This window comes from Artemia sp. Qi Xiang Cuo, chromosome 6 (assembly GCF_049724085.1).
Source record: "Artemia sp. Qi Xiang Cuo chromosome 6, ASM4972408v1, whole genome shotgun sequence".
Taxonomy (NCBI): Eukaryota; Metazoa; Arthropoda; class Branchiopoda; order Anostraca; family Artemiidae; genus Artemia; species Artemia sp. Qi Xiang Cuo.
Genome location: NC_142799.1, coordinates 73,722,995 through 73,743,608, shown reverse-complemented (window position 1 = coordinate 73,743,608; position 20,614 = coordinate 73,722,995). Strand labels below are relative to the sequence as shown.

The following is a 20,614-nucleotide window of genomic DNA, read 5'->3' as shown; positions in this document are numbered from 1 at the left end:
ACTAAAATCTCACCGGTCCAAGTGTCTTTATGAGGACGTCTCTGATGTCAAGCCAACCCTTAAACGATAAAACTTCAAACAATGCTAACATTGCATTGCCTATGTTGTCAAAGTTGAATCTGCGGGGGTTTGACCTTCAAAAATAATATTTTTTCTTATAAATATTCAACAAAACTACTGACAATTAAAGTATTCTGCTAAAAAAAAATGCAAAATTTCCTATAATTACTAAGAATTCCAACTGAAAGTATGGACTAAATGAATTGGAGAATTCGGTTTTTGCTTTTTTTCAGAGTTTTGGCATTGATTATAAAAATAAAAGTGTGTTCTTGTGTTTGACGTCAAATAAAATTAGAATCAAAGCAAAAATCATAATCATAAAAGGAAACAAATAGAAAACAATTGATAAGAAGAAAAATTCTTTGCTAAAAACAAGAATATAGAACTCACAACGTGAACAAAAAGATTAGAGGTTTTAACTACGCCAAAAAGGAGCAATAACAAACAAAAAATTAAGAAGAAGCACCGATGAAAGAAGTGTCAATAAATGAAGATAGGAAAAAAAAAGAAGAAGCCCATTCTTTCAAGAAAAATTTAAGAATTGTTGAGTTGATCTGTATTGTAGGAGACAAAACTATAAATTATTCATAAAATCACGCTGCTTTTCCATTTACAGATATTAAGATTAAAAAATTAAGATATGTTGTATAAAGATGCATTTTATTTATTTTTATTTTATTTTTTTTATTTTATTTTTTGTGTTTTTTTTTTATTTTTTGTTTGTCTTTTTCTTTATTCGTTGCGTTTAATTTACTTTAACTTTTTTTCCCGTTTATAGGCCTAAAGGCAAAGTCTGATGTTTTTTTTTTGTACCACTACTACCCCTACTACCAAAACCTCAGCGCAGCACCAAGCCGCCTGAGGCCAACACAGCTAAGCACGCTCCTCCTTCATCCCAATCTATTCAAAGCCTCCCTCTGTAAAGCCTCCCTCTTTAAAGCCTCCCAGGAAGTTCCCATTTCCTTTAAATCCTTCTTTATAAAATCCTCCCACCCCGGACGAGGACGACCTGCTTTCCGTTTAGCCCTAGACGGTTGGCTGAAAAGGATAATCTTCGGTAATTTTTTCCTCCCCATTTGATTCCGTGGTCTCCCATTGCCTTTCCTGTGCTCCTTAAGACAAAGTCTTTCAAAATGATCCATACAAAGAGGGATAGGACACAACCCTGATTAACTCCTGATTTAATGCTAAACCAGCTGCTAACCTCATTTCCTACCTTAACCGCAGCAGTGTTATTCTCGTACGTAGCACTAATTACTTTAATGCATTTGTCTGGTATACCGTACAAGGATAATACCTTTGCTAAGGCTCTTCTATCAACAGAATCAAACGCTTCTTCATAGTCTATAAAACTGAGGACAAAAGGTGTTTGACAGCTCAGGCAATTCTCAATTATTAGCCTAAGAGGGAAAATTAGGTTGACACATTCTCTACCTTTTTTAACACCGCACTGTTCTTCTCTTAAAACTTTGTCTACAGCATCTCTCAGTCTAAAAAGTATTATATTGCTAAGTAATTTACTACCTAAAGAGACCCGACTAATGCCTCGATAATTACCACACTCACTCTTATCATATTTCTTATTTAGTGGTTTAATTAAGGTTTTCCTAAAATCGCTAGGTACTTCCCCTTTTCAAAAATCATATTCATAATGTTCAGTAACTTATATCTAATTTCAAAGCCACCGTATTTGAGAAACTCATTTACCACACTATCAGCACCTGGAGCTTTATTATTTTTTAATCCTTTAAGCACCGTCACTAATTCTTCCTCACAAAACAAATCTTCCTTCACATCCAAGGTATCAAAAACTTTTCATTTTCCTCTGTATCTTTTCTTGCAACTTTATTTCGGTTTAGCACATTCTCAAAATGTTTTGCCCATCTTTCCCTAACTCTTTCCTTATCACTAATTGTGGCCCCGTTAACATCGTTAACTGGGACATTTCCAGATTGACTACTCCTTCACAATTTATTAACATACCAGAACAATATTTTGCTATTATGCCGTCTAGCTGCATCTTCCAGATCTCGGCAATTTTATCCATGGCTTCTGCTTCACACCTCCTTAGTTCATATTTTAATGCTTTCTCCACTTTCTTTACGTTCCTTTTGTTTTCATATCCCTCTATCACTCAGATAATTCTTGTACAAGCCCTTTGTCCTCTTTATTGAACATAAGGCTTTTTCACTAATATTCCTAGCTGCAGTCTTAATTGTCTTCCCTAAGACACCATCAGCAACTTTATAAATTGTTTTTCTAAAATTATTCCAACCATCTTCCACGTTGCCAAATTGTAAACTCTTAAGTTTAGTATTCAGCTGTTCCTGGAAAGTTTCTCTCAAATTCTCATCGTGGAGTCTATCAACATCATAACTTCCCAGGAGGTAGTTACCCTTCAAAATTTCAGCTTTAAGTTAACCCTAGACACTACTAGATGGTGATCTATACTTTTAGCGTCAATAACAGCACTCCTATATACCCTAGTATCATGTATTAATCCTGCCAGTCTTCAGTTTACTATAACATAATCAAGAAGGTTTGCTGTCTTACCATCACCTGAATAAATGTTAACTTATGGGCCATTTTATGACCAAACGCCGTATTAGTTGTAACTAGACTATTATACCTACAAAATTTCAAAAGTCTTTAGCCATTGGTGTTTTCTTTTCCTAAGCGAAATCTACAAAGGATAGGGTAACATCTTTTCCTGTTGCTTCCGACCAGGGGGTTAAAATCTCCTAATAAAAACACTATTCTTCTGCCGGGGGACCTCTCTATTTGCTCCTGTAGCTTTAAGTAAAATTCATCTGAGTGACAAGTATCTCCGTCAGTCGGTTCTACAGGGGCATATACTGCAATACCCTGAACTTTTTAGTCATAAAATGAGCAATTAGTATTCTATTATTAAAACCTTCCAAGCCTAAACAAGACTTAGCAGCTTCCTTTTTCATCATGAGCCCTACTAACTGTCTATGTACCCCATCCTTTCTGCCTTAGTAAGCAAATTCTATACCACCTAATTTCATGCTTCCTACATCTGGGATATAAGTTTCCAAAACTCCTAATAAATCCAGTTCGAATCGTATGAGTTCGTCAGTCAGAATTTCGATACAATAATCATTTTGTAACGGCGTAACATTCCAAGTTCCGTTTTTCATGTTCTTCAAGTAATTGAAAATATTTTGGCCTCAGGAAAAGTAATGATCCCGGATGCAAGACGGGGATAAACATATCTTTCTACACCGCAGCACTTAAGCCGGCTTAGAACTGGACAGCAAGAAGTACCTGGGACCTCCAGTAGGAATGGAGGCTCTTTGAAATCGCGGGCCTATCTTGGTCAAAACATGGTTTTTAACACTTTGTGATGCTATTCTGTCAACAAGAGTTGAAATCCTGCACAGACAGTCTCAAGCCTATTAACTCAAACTCATTATATATTGATGCCTACAAATATTATGCTACTACGGGGAGGAGATTCGTTGTAAATAAATTAGCTAAGAAGAAGTTTTTTAGCCCGAAAACGCCCGTCAAAACAGACCAAGCCCAGTAGAGTTATCTATCAATCAGAATTACGTGCGAATGCTGTGTCGTTTGGTAGGCTAGAATTTTCTCGTGGGGCACCACTCCTCAAGTCGGAATGGAGTTGATGTTAAGATTCCCAGTCTTGCAGGTACCCCGAAAGAGTCGAGGCAGCCTTCTGCAGAGGCTGTTGTCCATAGATCTGAATCTTATGCCCTGCCGCAGTTGTCCTCCTGTAGAGGATCCTCAGACGATGGTGACAGTTTTATTTAGATTATATCCGTTTTCTCTCTCTTAAATTCAGGAGACAAAACTCTTTCAAAACTTCTCAGTAGCAGCAGGGAGCGTCGACAAAGTTGAGGAAGACAAGGAAGCTAAACAGTGTCATTACTCTGGTCATTTATATTGCCAACAGATTTAATATTTTGGTTATTTACTTTTATATTTATTTTTTAGTATTTTATTTATTCTTATTTATTTATCTTATTTATTCTTTATTTATTCTTATTTACTCTTATATTTATTTATTCATATTTTATTTATTCTTATTTAATATTATTCATTTATCTTACTTATTCTTTATTGATCCTTATTTACTCTTATGTAAAAGTTTTGTTTTAAAGTTTAGCATTTTTTTTTTTAAACCATGTAGCTGATTCACCTTACCAATAAGTCTCACAGTAATTTTTAATAGATTGTCTTTTTTTGTGCTTCACTGTTGTCAGGGGGACACCTCAAATATGGCATATTTTGTCATATTTGGCAGAGATTCTTTTATTTTTGGACCATATTTGGCCCAATATATTTTCATTGCTTAATGTCGTTACGTTTTTTGATATATTTGTTACCCCTTTTTGTGCTCACCTTTAAGCATTGGGAGGGGAATATAAAATTTGGGATTATTAAATCTTTTGAATTCAATTGGAATTTGAAGCGAGTACGGGATAACAATGACAATTCTAAGTTATACCAGAGGACCGTAGAATCGATTAAGCGACGTTGTCTTGGGAAATGCAGCTGGTATGCGTGATTGAAACCGAAAATATATGAAGTTATTTTGTTATTTTTTTCCACCTGAAAAGGTAGGTATTACTTTAGATGGCTATTTTACATACATAATGAAAACAAGTGCAAACACTATATATTTACTGGTATATATTTTTACCAGTACAACTATGTATTTACCAAGGCCTTACGCTTTTTATTTACTGTAAAGGCATGTTTTAGCCATAAAGTCTAATTTTTACGAGTACAACTATATATTTACCAAGGCCTTATGCCTTTGCCTTTTATTTACTGTAAAGTCTTTTTTGGCTATAAAGGCTATATTTTACCAGTACAACTATATATTTACCAAGGCCTTATGCCTTTTATTTACTGCAAAGTTATTTTTTGGATATAAGGCTGTATTTTTACCAGTGCAAATATATATTTACCAATGCCTTATGCCTTCTATTTACTGTCAAGCCATTTTTGGCTATAAAGGCTATATTTTTACCAGTAAAACTATATATTTACCAAGCTCTTATGCCTTTTATTTACTATAAAGGCATTTTTGTAAATAATGTAAAGACATTTTTTGGCTATAAAGGCTATATTTTTACCAGTACAACTGTATATTTACCATGGCCTTATGCTTTTTATTTACTGCAAAGTTTTTTTTTGGATATAAAGGCTGTATTTTTACCAGTGCAAATATATATATACCAATGCCTTATGCCTTTTATTTACTGTCAAGCCATTTTTGGCTATAAAGGGTGTATTTTTACCAGTAAAACTATATATTTACCAAGCTCTTATGCCTTTTATTTACTATAAAGGCATTTTTGTAAATAATGTAAAGACATTTTTTGGTTACAAAGGCTATATTTTTACCAGTACAACTGTATATTTACCAAGACCTTATGCCTTTTATTTACTGCAAAGTTATTTTTTGGATATAAAGGCTGTATTTTTACCAGTGCAACTATATATTTACCAAGGCCTTATGCCTTTGCCTTTTATTTACTGTAAAGCCTTTTTTGGCTATAAAGGCTATATTTTACCAGTACAAATATATATTTACCAAGGCCTTATGCCTTTTATTTAATGCAAAGTTATTTTTTGGATATAAAGGCTGTATTTTTACCAGTGCAAATATATATTTACCAATGCCTTATGCCTTTTATTTACTGTCAAGCCATTTTTGGCTATAAAGGCTATATTTTTACGAGTAAAACTATATATTTACCAAGCTCTTATGCCTTTTATTTACTATAAAGGCATTTTTGTAAATAATGTAAAGACATTTTTTGGTTATAAAGGCTATATTTTTACCAGTACAACTGTATATTTACCAAGACCTTATGCCTTTTATTTACTGCAAAGTTATTTTTTGGATATGAAAGCTGTATTTTTACCAGTGCAAATATATATTTACCAATGCCTTATGCCTTTTATTTACTGTCAAGCCATTTTTGGCTATAAAGGCTAAATTTTTACCAGTAAAACTATATATTTACCAAGCTCTTATGCCTTTTATTTACAATAAAGGCATTTTTGTAAATAATGTAAAGACATTTTTTGGCTATAAAGGCTATATTTTTACCAATACAACTATATATTTACCAAGGCCTTATGCCTTTTATTTACTGCAAAGTTATTTTTTGGATATAAATGCTGTATTTTTACCAGTGCAAATATATATATACCAATGCCTTATGCCTTTTATTTACTGTCAAGCCATTTTTGGCTATAAAGGCTATATTTTTACCAGTAAAACTATATATTTACCAAGCTCTTATGTCTTTTATTCACTATAAAGGCATTTTTGTAAATAATGTAAAGACATTTTTTGGCTATAAAGGCTATATTTTTACCAGTACAACTGTATATTTACCAAGGCCTTATGCCTTTTATTTACTGCAAAGTTATTTTTTGCATATAACGGCTCTATTTTTACCAGTGCAACTATATATTTACCAAGGCCTTATGCCTTTGCCTTTTATTTACTGTAAAGCCTTTTTTGGCTATAAAGGCTATATTTTACTAGTACAACTATATATTTACCAAGGCCTTATGCAATTTATTTACTGCAAAGTAAATAAATGCCTATAAAGGCTATATTTTTACCAGTAAAACTATATATTTACCAAGCTCTTATGCCTTTTATTTACTATAAAAGTATTTTTGTAAATAATGTAAAGACATTTTTTTGGCTATAAAGGCTATATTTTTACCAGTACAACTGTATATTTACCAAGGCCTTATGCCTTTTATTTACTGCAAAGTTATTTTTTGGATATAAAGGCTGTATTTTTACCTGTGCAAATATATATTTACCAATGCCTTATGCCTTTTATTTACTGTCAAGCCATTTTTGGCTATAAAGACTATATTTTTACCAGTAAAACTATATATTTACCAAGCTCTTATGCCTTTTATTTACTATAAAGGCATTTTTGTAAATAATGTAAAGACATTTTTTGGCTATAAAGGCTATATTTTTACCAGTACAACTGTATATTTACCAAGGCCTTATGCCTTTTATTTACTGTAAAGACATTTTTTCTGGCCAGAGAAATAAATTTGTCAACCCTGATCCAAAACAAACCGAATGTTCACACATAAGAAGACAATTTTATCGTCGTTTTAACATGAAATTCAATTGTTGACACCAAATTCGACCAAGTCAAAATTTAGCTTATTTGAAACCTAAAAGCTAATAAAAAACAGTAAACTTACCAGACACGAGGAACCAGCATTTGAGGATGGGACTCCCCTTCTCCCAATCCTATTTTCATTTTTGTGACGAAAACTTTTCGCATGAAAACACCCACACACTTATCCCTGTCCTTAATAGTAGAATCGTTACATCTAGCCAATCTTCCCCCATAGAGCTGAACACCATAGAGGGCAAAAACAAACATCAGAACAATTAAAAGAATAGACACCTGAAATAAAAAAGAAAACTATCTTCTAGATTATTCATGATTCAAAGCAGCCATGGCCGCCCTTGACTTTGAATTTACTAGAAAAAGTATCAAATTATTTTTGATGTAATCCCTTGAATTAGGCATTTTTTTCAAAACCGCGCTGCCTTTCTATGACGTTCAAATAGGGATAAGTCCATTTACTAGACAGTTAAAACAGATACATAAGTATCTATTTTTTTCACATTAGGAGCCAAAAAAGTATTTTTTTTTCTTTAATATTACAACTTTAAATTTACATCTCAAGACTGTGGATGAACCCTGTTAGTGAACTCTCAAACAAATCTAGTGGTAAAAAAGGTAAAAAAAAGTACTAAAGGTAAAAAAGTTTCCAGATGTAACAAGATGCGTTTTTGAACTTACAAATATCCTATACCTTAAAATTCTAAAGTTGTTCGCCTAACAACACTTACTTTTATGATGATCTGACCAAGAAAATTTTTCTCCCAAGCAAAAACTTAAAAAAAACGCGAAAAAGGCGTAGCCTATACAAAGGAACAATGTTAAAATATATCTTATCTGAGGTGGAGGAGAATGGAATAGAAAATAAAATTCTTAAATTTTTTAGATTTACTGGTTTGATTTTTCAATGACAGATTTGTGGCCAGAAGAAAGGAAGGGGGGGGGGGTCGAGTTTTTTTTTTTTTTTTTTTTTACAGATTTTTAAGCTAGTATTTCAAAGAACATTTTTTTTCTGATTAACATATTCTTGCAAAAGTAAGTCAAAACTACAAAAATTAAACTACACCCACGTAAAGAGAATTAGTTTACAGACTTGCATAAATGTCAGTGAGGTCTTTAAAAAATTTAAATTGAACCCAAGCAAGAGGAGTGATACCTCTCCCCGCTAGATAATTTTTATCGGTAGTTAGGGCCCTTCTTCCAAGATTTTCATCTTTTTTAAAATTTCAATATTTTTTATGAAAATTGCACCTGAATATATCTCGAAAAATAGTGCGATATTAAAATTTTTCTATTAAAAATTCTCCCCTAATTCCCAATTTTAAATCCACCTGCTTTGAGATAACTCTCACTCTTTAATCAGGGGTCATTTACTTACGGGGTGTACACGCTTTATGAGATTACAGATTCTAAAGGAGGCCCTAGACGGTCAATCATTTTGATCATAATTTTTCGTCAATCAATTGAGGAGTGCTTCAATCAAACTTTCATCGATCGTTCAATCAACCCTTCAATGTCGACCAAAGCTACTGCAACACACGGCTTTTGATCAAAATTAAATTTAAAAAAAAATGTTTTTTTTTAACTGAAAGTAAGGAGCAACATTAAAACTTAAAACGAGCAGAAATTGTTTCGTATATGAAAGGAGCTGTCCCCTCTTCAACGCCTTGCTCTTTACGCTAACGTTTTTTAATGTTTTAAAAAATAGAGTTGTGAGAAAGAGTCAAACTTTAGCTTAAAGAGCAAGGCGTTGAGGAGGGGATAGCCCCTTTCATATATGGAATAATTTCTGTTCGTTTTAAGTTTTAATTTTGCTCCTTACTTTCAGTTAAAATAACGTGTTTTTTTATCTAATTTTTGAACGTGTTTGAATTAATAGAGGTTTTGATTTTGGCTCACCGTACATGAATAATTAAAACAAATTTGGTATACTAATTCTACTTTCATTTGGTTAAATGACTTTCTCGAAAGTTTTTAATTTTATTTAGGAACTTTTTTATTATTAATAAATATACGTAACTTACGAATTAACTTACGTAACAAACTTCTATATTTATATATTTTTAATACGTATATTAGGGGGTTCGCCCCCTCGTCAGTACCTCCCTCTTTACACTAAGTTTGAATTTTGTTCCAATTCTTTAAAAATGACATTCCTTAATCACAAAGGCCGTTAATTAGAATAAATAGCTCTTATGAAAGTACTAAAAAATCTTTGATTTAAAGAGCGAGGTATTGACTAAGGGGCGAACCCAATCATATACATTATAATTTCTGTTCCTTTAAGTTTTTATATTGCTCCTTACTTTTAGTTGAAAAAATTGTTTTTTTTTTATTTAATTTATGATCGTTTTTTAAATAATGCTGGAAAATCCGGTGCCCCCTTCATAGCAATGTCCCTCCCCCCCATGAAAACTTCTTCCATGGAAAGATCCTCCAATATAACCCTCGACTCCCCCCTACCAGAAAAATCCCCCCTGAAAACGTCTGTATACTTCCCAATAACCAATACTATATGTAAACATTGGGTAAAGTTCATAACTTTCAGCCCTCGCCCCTGGGACTTTGGGGGATTAAGTTATCGTAAAAGACATATTTATTATATTTTGGACCATGTTGAACAAAATGGCTATCTCAAAATTTTGATCGAGTTACAAAAATTCCTTTTTTTTTAGTTTGAATGACTCAGTCATTAAACAATTCGTGGTAACTAACTGTAAGTAAGGAGCGACCCGGCTCAATAGTAACTGAAACTCTAAAATAAGGAATTTTGATGCCAATAGATGCATCAATAGAATCATATTTTTATGCTGATTTCTAATATATAAGTTTCATTAAGTTTCGTGTTACCATCAAAAGTTACGTACCTGAGAAAATTTACCTTATTTTTGAAAAAGGGAGAAACAACCCCTACAATTCATAAAACTTTAATGAAAATCACACCATCAAATTCAGTGTATCAGAGAACCATTCTATTGAAGTTTCAAGCTCCTAACTAGAAAAATGTAGAGTTTGTGTTTTTGCCAGAAAAAAGATCACGGATGCGTGTTTATTTGTTTTTTTTTTTCCCAGGGGTGATCTTATCGATCCAGTAATCTTAGAATATCGTGAGAGGGCTCATTAAAACGGAAATTAAAAGTTCTAGTGCCCTTTTTAAGTCACCAAAAATTGGAGGGCAACTTGGCCCCCTCCCACGCTCAATGTTTTCTCGAAGTCACACAATCAAAATTTTGGGATAACCATGTTGTTCAGCATAGTCGAAAATCCAATAAATATGTCTTTGAGGATGCCTTAAGCCCCCACAGTTCTCGGGGGAAGGGCTGTAAGTTATTAACTTTGCCCATTGTTTACATATATTATTGGTTTATGGGAAGTATACAGCCGTTTTCAGGAGGGATTTTTTTTTTCTGGTGGGGGGTCGGAGGGGGGGGGGAGAATCTTTTCATAGAGGATTTTTCCTTGGGAGGTAGGACAATTCTATGAAGGGGCGCCGGATTTCCCAGCAATATTTGAAAAAACCATCAGAAATTAAATAAAAAAACAAGTTTTTTCAACTGAACGTAAGGAGCAATATTAAAACTTAAAACGAAAAGAAACTATTACGTATATGCGGGGGTTCGCCCCCTAGTCAATACCTCGCTAAAAATTTTTTTTTGGAATTTTCAAAAGAGCTATTTATTCTAATTAACCGACCTTTGTGATTCAGGGATTTGTGATTTGAACAAAATTCAAACTTTAGCGTAAAGAGCGAGGTATTGACAAGGGGGGCGAACTTTCTAATATACGTAATAAGAATATACGAATATAGAAGTTCGTTACGTAAGTTAATTCGTAAGTTACGTCAGAACAAAAATGTCGAGAAAGCCATTTAGCCAAAAAATAAAATTAATATCCAAATTTCGTTTTAATTATTCATGTACGGCGAGCCAAAATCAAAGCTGCATTAATTCAAAAACGTTCAGAAATTAAGTAAAAAACAAGTTTTTTTTACCTGAAAGTATGGAGCGACATTAAAACTTAAACGAACAGAAATTATTCCGTATATGAAAGGGGCTGTCCCCTCCTCAACGCCTCGCTCTTTACGCTAAAGTTTGACTCTGTCTCACAACTTTATTTTTTAAAACAATAAAAACCTTTAGCTTAAAGAGCTATATACGGAACGATTTCCTTTTGTCTTAAGCATTATAGTGTAAGAAACGATTGAATTGACAATGACTTGACTTACTTGACTTAAGTCCCGTCCGTCTTTGAAGATCTTCTTAGGGCCTCTTTCTTCGTAATGGCGTGGATGTGCCTTTTTTATGCTTCACGGTCTTCCGCTAGGATAAGAAGGTCCGAGAGGCGTTGAGGTGCAAAGTTTTCCTTCCAACTTTTTGGGGACGATTCACGAGATTCGAAGGTGATTTTCCGGAGACGGGACTGACTCATCCGTTGTAGGTGACCGAGCCATCGAAGTTGCTGGAGCTGTATCTTCATGAGAATTGTTTATTGTAATTTAAGGCGCTCGAGAAGTTCGACATTTGAGATTCTATCAAGGTAAGTGATCCCGGCGATGCGATGGAGGCACTTAAGTTTCAAATGCTGCGAGTCGACAATTGTCATCCACCTTCAGTGTCCATGTTTCACATGGGTGGATTGCGATGGGGGTGATCAGGGTATCGAAAAGTCGTGTCTTAAGCCGAGGAGACAAATCCTTACTTCGCCATATGGGCATAAGGGCTTTGAAACTGGAACTTGCGAGGACGAGACGTCTTTTAATGTCTTTTGAGTGACTGTTGTCGCTGATGATCAAACTACCGAGGTAAGGGAACTCGTCGACCCACTGGATACTCTTTCCATTAAGTTTCAGGTATGGATTACCTGTATCCTGCGGGTTTCGTGAGCAGCACATAGCCTTCGTTTTTGATACATTTATGATAATTCCACAAGAACTAGTGCCGTCAAGGATATCGTTAGCAACGGCTTGTAGATCCTCGGGTGTTTCAGCCATTTCGTCGATATCGTCGGCGTAGGCTAGCTTATCTGTCTGAACATCCCCTATATGCGTGCCGCAAGTTGTTTCCACCAGGGATAAGACTGCTGTGAGGAAGAGGTTGAATAGCTCTGGAGACAAGAGACATCCTTGAAGGACACTTGCGGACGTCTGGAAACTGTCAGTTAGACCTTTACTAGTCATGGCGCGACTCCCAAACTTGGAATCCATATCTTTGATAAGGTCGACTAGGTTTCGTGGAACTCCGTAATGGAGGAGGATATGCCATAGTCCGTTTCTCCAAGTAAGTTGAAATGTTTTATTTAGCTTGAAAACAGAAACGCTCGTAGCACACTTTATGAGCTACGAGAAGACCGTGAAATAAGAAGAAAAAGACGACACTTTTTTTTTAATTTTATAGCTCAAGTTTTTAAAACTATCCCCCAATTTCATCTTCTACACCTCTCTTCTTGTTTTTTATAAACACATTATTCCTGAATATTGCTTAATTTATAGAAATTATACAAGACCTGAGAAACTGGGATTAGGTCAGATCATACATACCAGAAGTATTTCCTTGAAGCCACGGCATAGTTCGAACACAACACGTCTCATATGAGGAACCAGGACGAATATTCTAAGAGGTCGTAGGCATCTCAGAATCATCAGGATTTGCGCTCCCGAATTCTGTGGGACATATCTTGGTTTCCAAACTAGAAACGTTAAGCTCACCTAAAGTAAAAATTTTTATACTTCCGAGTTAATTACCTACAGCATATTTCTACATGCCAAACTTAAGGGGTACTCATGGGATTCTTAAGTGGCCTTTGCATTATGTATATGTTATTCTATGCTGAACCTTGTTGTGTAGAGTTATCCCACCTTCTACAGTGGGATAATGTAAAACTCCATAAAATGAGCACAATCGGCGTTTAAAATTCTTACAGTCATCTTTAGAAAAGTGTTCCAAAGAAATTGGAAGAGCGAATAAGATTCAAGCTCTGATATAACAAGAAAGGCTTTTTAGGAAGTGTTTATAAAATCTGCTTCTATTTATTAATTGCACGTCCAGAAATTCTGTTTTTCTTCTTAATAGAACAATATTGTTCTTATTCTTCTTCTGTGGTTACGTAAAATTGTAAGTAGAGCTTGAGGACACATGGAACTGCCTATGTTAGGGACAAAATTTTTCCTTAAGTTTCCATAGCATAATTTGAAGTGTCAAGTAATGCTAGTGAGAAAGCCTCTATAGTTTAGTGTAAAAAAAATATTTTATGGCGACGTAAGAATATATGGCAACAGCATAAGCCCCTTATGCACTCACAATTTCGCTTTATATTGTTCCTTGTGTTTTGTGTCACAAACAAATATGTGTTTTGTTTGTGATACAAAACACAAGGAACAATATACAGTCGATTCTTGTGATGATTCTAGATTAATTATTCAGTCAATTTTTCAGTTTTTTTTTAATAGTTTTCCTTTAGGGATATGAAGCGCTAGAAAGTGCAAAGATAATATTTAGAACGATATTCATTTTTTAACAACAGCAAAATAAATCATTCTAATAGCCTACTTGTTGCCAAAAGGAAGGCTCGAATGCAAAATAAAATTTTCTCCAAGTTGCATAGCAAATAAACACTTAACTAGAAAACATTTTTTTAAAGAAAACGCAAAGCAATATTAGAAGGAAGGAAGAAGAAAGTCTGAGAACTTCAATAGCAAAAGTGGTTTTAGACAATAAAGTAGGCAAAGCACAAAATTTAACAAACTACATGACTGCACGGGCCTTACAGGTAACTCCATAAAACCGAATAACGATTAACAGATATAGTTTTCCTCAATATGAATTAGTTATTTTATTGTTTAAAAAAGTTTTGAAAGTTAATCGAGATAGGGAAATAAATCGAGGCCCAAAAAAAGCGATTGCAATATATACAAGGGAATAAAGTAAGTCTCAGTTTATTAACCATTTCAGTTAATTCTTAAATCAGGTTCTGCTCTTGTAAAGACAAATTCCAAATTAAGTTTAAATATTTGAGAAAAAGATTCACCTATGGTAGTAGTGGTAGTTTATTTGTAACAAAAATTTTATTGCATTCAATGCATTTTAGGAATTGTAAGCCACGTTGTACAGGTCCTTCACCGCCTTAGGTTCTGAAGATTTTGTTGCGTAGTTTACACATTAACTTTATCTTGGATTAATCATCAATTAGAATAGACAATTACTTGAAAACAGAAATCATCCATCCCCCTCATTTATTGATTTTGAAGCTACAGAAAACATAAAAATTACTAGGATCGAGATTTGGGGAGTAATAGAGGTAAACAAAATTCTCTCATTTCACAGAAATACAAAAATAATTTAGTCAGTCCAGTAGAATGAGGCCTTGCATTGTCGTGCAACAGCAAAACTTTTCTTCTGTCCCTTTCTTTTAGTGGTTACGTGAAATGTTTCGAAACCAAAGCCATTTCCCGATGTGATGGTGTCTCATACATCGAGGCACCGAGTCAATTTTTTGCGCTTAATGTATTAATAACTGTTACCATCACTCCTCGTGCTGACACCGTCGCTTTTTCTGATTTAGCACAGGGTGTCCGTTTTTCTCCTGAGCACTGTGTCTCCTTTATCTCATGTTTGATTTATCCGCCTGTTTTTCTTCATACATTGTCAAAAATTTTTTCTCCGTACTATGTCCGATTCTTTTTCTTTTTTGCTTTATCGCTTTTGTCTATAAGATTAAACAGTTAGCCTATATAGGGGCGAAAATTCGAGGGACTATCAGATGAATATAATTGTCCCTCTTGAATTTTAAAAACACTTCTTTTCGATATTTCTTTGAGAAACATAGAACAAAAGTCTCCCTCTCTAGATTTTGAATAAAAAACTCTTTCGTAGCTTCATACAAAAGAATGAAATTCTCCTCCTACATTTTTGAGAACTGGCACCTTTGTGCCAAGGTCTCATCATCTGTGATAGTGCGTTGAATTAATGCCTGAAGCTCATTTCGAAGAAGTTCAAAACTTCGCAAAGACCTTTTTAAGAGAAGATGAACCAGCTTTAAGACCTGGTTGAAATTGATAGAAGGTGAGAAGGTTCGGGAAAGTTCCTTGCGCTACCATTCCTTATTGCACTCAATTCAGTTTAATTCAATTTATTTAAATGCAGATTTGGATCAGGAGCAGATTTCAGCCTTACACAAACAGGTGTCTCAAATGCCAAGCCATTTGAAGTGGCTTGACATTTCGTCCGTGGCATTTGTTAATTTTACAGATTTTTTTTTTCGGATTGAAATGATGGATACTCCTTAAAAAGATTTATCCAATTAAAAATCCATCACCAGGTTACTTTTTACAACTAGAGGAAATTTTAAAAAAGTGCCTGTAATTGAGCTTCATACGTCATTTGTCAATAGGTATCACCTAGCATCTTTTTTTTAGTTCACTTTTTGGCACTAGGTTATGCAGACTTTACAGTAGAGTACAAATGAGGTTTAACCAAGAATAACATGACATAAATGACTCTATTACCATTCAACACATTTTGTTTTCCGTGGAATTTATTTCCCCCGACCCCTCCATGAAATATAACTTTGGTCTAAAACATTGAAAAAATTGACAACCAGGTAAATCGGTTACCTGGTTAATTACCAGGTAACCAAGTAATATGATTGTTACCAGGTAACCAGGTAATGTACCAGGTGACCAGGTATTACAAGGTAATTATGATGTTTGTTGGCATTGCTTGATGTAAAATAATGGTCTAGCTACTCTTAAGATTTTTAAAAAGCCTAGGACACAAAAATAAAAACATTTTTATCTTCTTGGCCCATTTTCCCACTGTTTTTAATTGAAAAAATGGGATTTTTTAAAATTATTGCTAGTGTTTAGTGTGTATACAGATTCAGCGTAGTATAACATTTTTGTCATTGTTGCCACATTACTACTATTTACAACTCACTGTACCATCAATCTTCCTGAGGCCAACAAAGCTACACATGCTCCTCCTCCATCCCAATCTTTTTAAAGCCTCCCTCTTTAAACCTTCCAAGAAGTTCCCATTTTCCTTAAATCTTTCCTTGCGACATTATTCCACCCCATTCTGGGGAGACCTACTTTTCGTTTGGCCCTAGGCGGTAATCCGCCAAGAATGACCTTGGGCAATTTATCATCCTTTATCCATTGAACATGTCTAGCTATCTCAATTTTTTTCTCATTATAGCCCTAGAAAGCGGGATCAACCCAGATTTCTCGTACAGCTTACTGCTTGAGATATGGTCAGTCACTCGGGTATCCAAAAAGAATCAATTTCTCTGAAAAATATCTAGAAAATGCTCCTCTGTTTTTTCGAGCGCCCACGCTTCAGAGCCATACTTGACCACAGTCATCACTGTAGCTTCCGATATTCTAATCTTATTCTTCTAAACTGTTTTCTACTGTGAAAAACCACTCTAGACCTTGGCTATTCCGCTTTTAATATATTTACGGCACACATCATCTTTACTAATAATACTACCTAGGTAAGTGAAGCTATCCACTTGATCAATCTACTCGTTACCCCACATCCCCGCTTCACCTTCACTTGTTCCTAGTCTCAGTGACTTTTTGTTTCTTAATATTGGTGTTGAAACCTATTCTTGTACCCTGAACTTGCAAAACCTCTAAAAATCCATTTTTATAGCTAATACAGAGAGGTATAAACAGAGAAAATAATAGAGAAAATAATACAAAATTAAAATTAATACAAAATAATAAAGAGAAAATAAAACAGAGAAAATAATACAGGTATAAACAGAGAAAATAAACAAACATAAAAAAACAAGAACTAGTTAGTTAAATTTGAGAAAGCTTTTCGTTCGTAAGAATTCAAATATCAACAATCTTGCCTAAGTTTCCAATTAATGACTTTGGATAAGTAGGTCTCATTTTTGACTGTCATTGACACTTTAAATTGCTAGAAAATTGGGCGTACTCTTAAAAAAGACGATCTTCTGAATTTTACAGCAGTTTGTGTGACAATGGTCATATTATACTATACTTATGTTCATGTAGTTTTTTTTTATTTACTTGGACTTCAAATTTGTGTACTCTTTTCATGCCCTCGCACATTGCAACCACTTGGCTTGAATTACAATAATTCTTATAGCATCTTATATGCAAAACGTGATCATATGATTTAGTCATAATATTGGATTCGGACTAGTTGCAAATAGTGAAAAACCATCAGAACTATTTAAAGGTTTATGTAGGTAGACAATCATAATCAGTCATGAGTCACCCAAAAATCTTGGTCATCCCCATTGCAATTCCATTGGGCTTCCCCAGTAGGCAAAGCTAACATAATAAGAACAATTTCAGTTGCCTAATTGCCTTCAAAGTCCTGTGCACATTCTCAGTTATTAATATATGAAATTATTTTATTTGGGGTCTCCAATTGCCTTCAAATGGTTCATAGAATTCATAGAGTATTTGAATTACCCTTATTCCATGCCTATTTACCTTAGTTCTGCCCTAGGATGGATTGATGATAGACTATCTATAAACAAGTTAAATGACAGAATTTTTATATAATTCTGAAAAAGGCTTATGCCAGCATTGCCTCTCATTCAGACATCTTCCTTTTTCTCCAATTAGCCATGGTAATTAACCGAAGACAAAATTATTTGTCCACCAGATATGCAGACTAAAAACTTATTAAAATTGTATAAGGTATACAAGATACAAAATCTCACCAGGTAGTAGAAAAAATCTCACCAGGAAAGTAAACACATCTAAGAAGCCAGCACAGTCCTTCAATAAAGCACGGGGAGTGAAGATAAGCCCATCAGCTAATATCTTCAGCGTTAATTCCAAAGCCATACAAATACAAAAAGCATATTCAGCTGCTTCAAGTTCCCAATGGTCAATGAGTCGATAAGCTGGAGTTTCAAGCATCATAGCAAAACAAGAAGCTGTGGTGACAAGGATCATCATCCACTCTAAATAGGTTACCAGGCCAAGCAGGTTACTAAAATAGAAATAGGAGGTAAAAGACAAATTATAAGAAGTTAACGAAGATTTTTCTGAAGACAGTGAATAAAATACAATATAAGTGGTTATTTTGGCTATATGATTAATAGCTGTTTTAAGTAAAATATAACATAACTACTTGAAACAACAAACAAATAGGAACCCAACCGACACAAAAACTTTTCGCTAAAATATTGCTGAGCCCCCCCCCCAAAAAAAAAAAAACTGGACGTAGACCTGGCTTCATTACCTCGTAAAGGTTTAGCTAAGACCCATATTTAATTTATTGTATATTAATTTGTGTGATGAAAAGGCACTTCGGTCTTGGGCATTATTTGCATAAACGTAAAAGAAAATAGGGGCTACGAAACCTTACGAGGGCTTAATCTAAGATTACTGAGCTCACTCACTGTCAAAACAGCTTCATAAGGAGTTGAGGGAAATATGGTTCATGTTAAAATGACAAAATGACCAATAAAATTACTACCTCCAGAATAACATCACGGGGGGATAAAGAAAAGGAATCACCCTTCAATCTCTCTCTCACTCTATAAAGTTGCTCTCTTCGTCTTTATTTGCGTAAACGTAAAAGAAAATAGGGGCCACGAAAGCTTACGAGGGCTTAATCTAAGGTTATTGAGCTTAGTCACTGTCAAGACATCTTCACAAGGAGTTGAGGAAAATATTGTTCACGTTAAATAATAAAATGACCAATGAAACTCTTCTTGACTATCACCAGAATAATATAAATAGGGGATAGAGAAAAAGAGTCACCCCTATATCTCTCTCTTGCGCTATAAAGTTGCCGTTAGTGTTATTTACTATTTTTAAATATTTAAAAACAGCACAGCAGAACCCAAGGTAAAAATTCTAATTACGCACTTCCTCCACCATATCATAGGCAGCGCAATAGCGCTGCCTTAGTAAAGAACGATGTTTGCACAATGTATTATTTAATTATTTATTTGGTTTCTTGGTTTTTTTGGTTTCTTGGTTTTAGACCAGGGTACTTTGTATCCAAGAAGTTGTCGTAGAAACTTGGAAAAGGGCTCATTCGATTGGAAATTGGAAGGGCTTGTGCCCTTTTTAATAGTCGAAAGTGATTGGAAGACAACTAACACCCCTTCCACGCCCACCATTTCACCAAACACATCCAATAAAAATTTTGAAATAGCCATTCTGTTTTTGTAGTTGAAAGATCTAGAAATTGTGTCTTTAAAGAGGACACTCTCCCCACAGTCCTCAGGGCAAGGGTTGTAATTTATGCCCTGAGGGCATATAAGGATTTTATTGAAAGCGTTGTCTTAGAAACTTCAAAAAGGGCTTGTCAATTGAAAATTGAAAGGGCTAGTGCCCTTTTTAATAATCGAAAGTAATTGGAGGGCAACCAACCCCCCTCTCTATCACACCATTTCCCAAAACATATCCAATCAAAATTTTGAGATAGCCATTTTGTTCAACGTTGTTGAAAGTTCTGGAAACTAGGTCATTGAGGATGACAAACGCCCCACAGCCCTCAGGACGAGGGTTGTAAGTTATGCCCTCGGGGCATATAAGATTTTTATAGAAAGTGTTGTCGTAAAAACTTCAAAAAGGCTCATTCAATCGGAAATTGAAATGCCTAGTGCCCTTTTTGATAGTTGAAAGTGATTGGAGGGCAACTAACTCCCTCTCACGCCCACAATTTCCCATACACATGCAATCAAAATTTTGAGATATCCATTTTGTTCAACGGAATTGAAAGTTTTGGAAATTAGGTCTTTGAGGATGCTAAACCCTCAGAGCCGTAGGGGCAAGGGTTGTAAGTTATGCCCTGGGGGCATATAAGGCTTTTATAGAAAGCTTCGTCGTAGAAACTTCAAAAAGGGCTCATTTGATTGGAAAGTGAAAGGGCTAGTGCCGTTTTAAATAGTCGAAAGTGATTGGAGGGCAGCTAACCTCCCTCTCATGCTCACCATTTCACCAAAAGCATCCAATCATAATTTTGAGATAGCCATTTTGTTCAACGTAGTTGAAAGTTCTGGAAATTACGTCTTCAAGGATGAAACACCCCCCCACACCCCTCATGGCAACGGTTGTAAGTTATGCCCTTGGGGTGGATAAGGCTTTTATAGATTTCGTTGTCGTAGAAACCTCAACAAGGGCTCATTCAATTAGAAATTCAAAAGGGTAGTGCCCTTTTTAATAGTCGAAAGTGATTGGAGGGCAATTAACCCCCCTATCATGCCCGGCATTTCCCCAAACACATGCAATCAAAATTTTGAGATATTTACTTTGTTCAACGCAGTTGAAAGTTTTGGGAAGACTCTTTTTTCACTGTCATATAATGGTCCCTTTTCTTTAAATTTCTATTTAAGGGGATTCGCTACCATAAAGGATCACCCTATCTCGTCAATTAGAA

The 20,614-nt window shown here is 34.7% G+C and overlaps 1 protein-coding gene across 1 annotated transcript in view; it reads right to left on the bottom strand.

Moving 5' to 3' along the window:
- na (sodium leak channel non-selective protein na) overlaps positions 1-20,614 on the bottom strand; it is a 228,890-nt gene that overhangs the window by 49,979 nt on the left and 158,297 nt on the right. Inside the window, exons 17-20 of the mRNA XM_089091203.1 lie at positions 17,959-18,211; positions 12,772-12,939; positions 7,306-7,514; positions 14-134 (exon numbers count right to left, since the gene is read on the bottom strand). Of these exons, the coding sequence (XP_088947329.1) occupies positions 14-134; positions 7,306-7,514; positions 12,772-12,939; positions 17,959-18,211 (751 nt within the window). The remainder of the gene's footprint in view (positions 1-13; positions 135-7,305; positions 7,515-12,771; positions 12,940-17,958; positions 18,212-20,614) is intronic.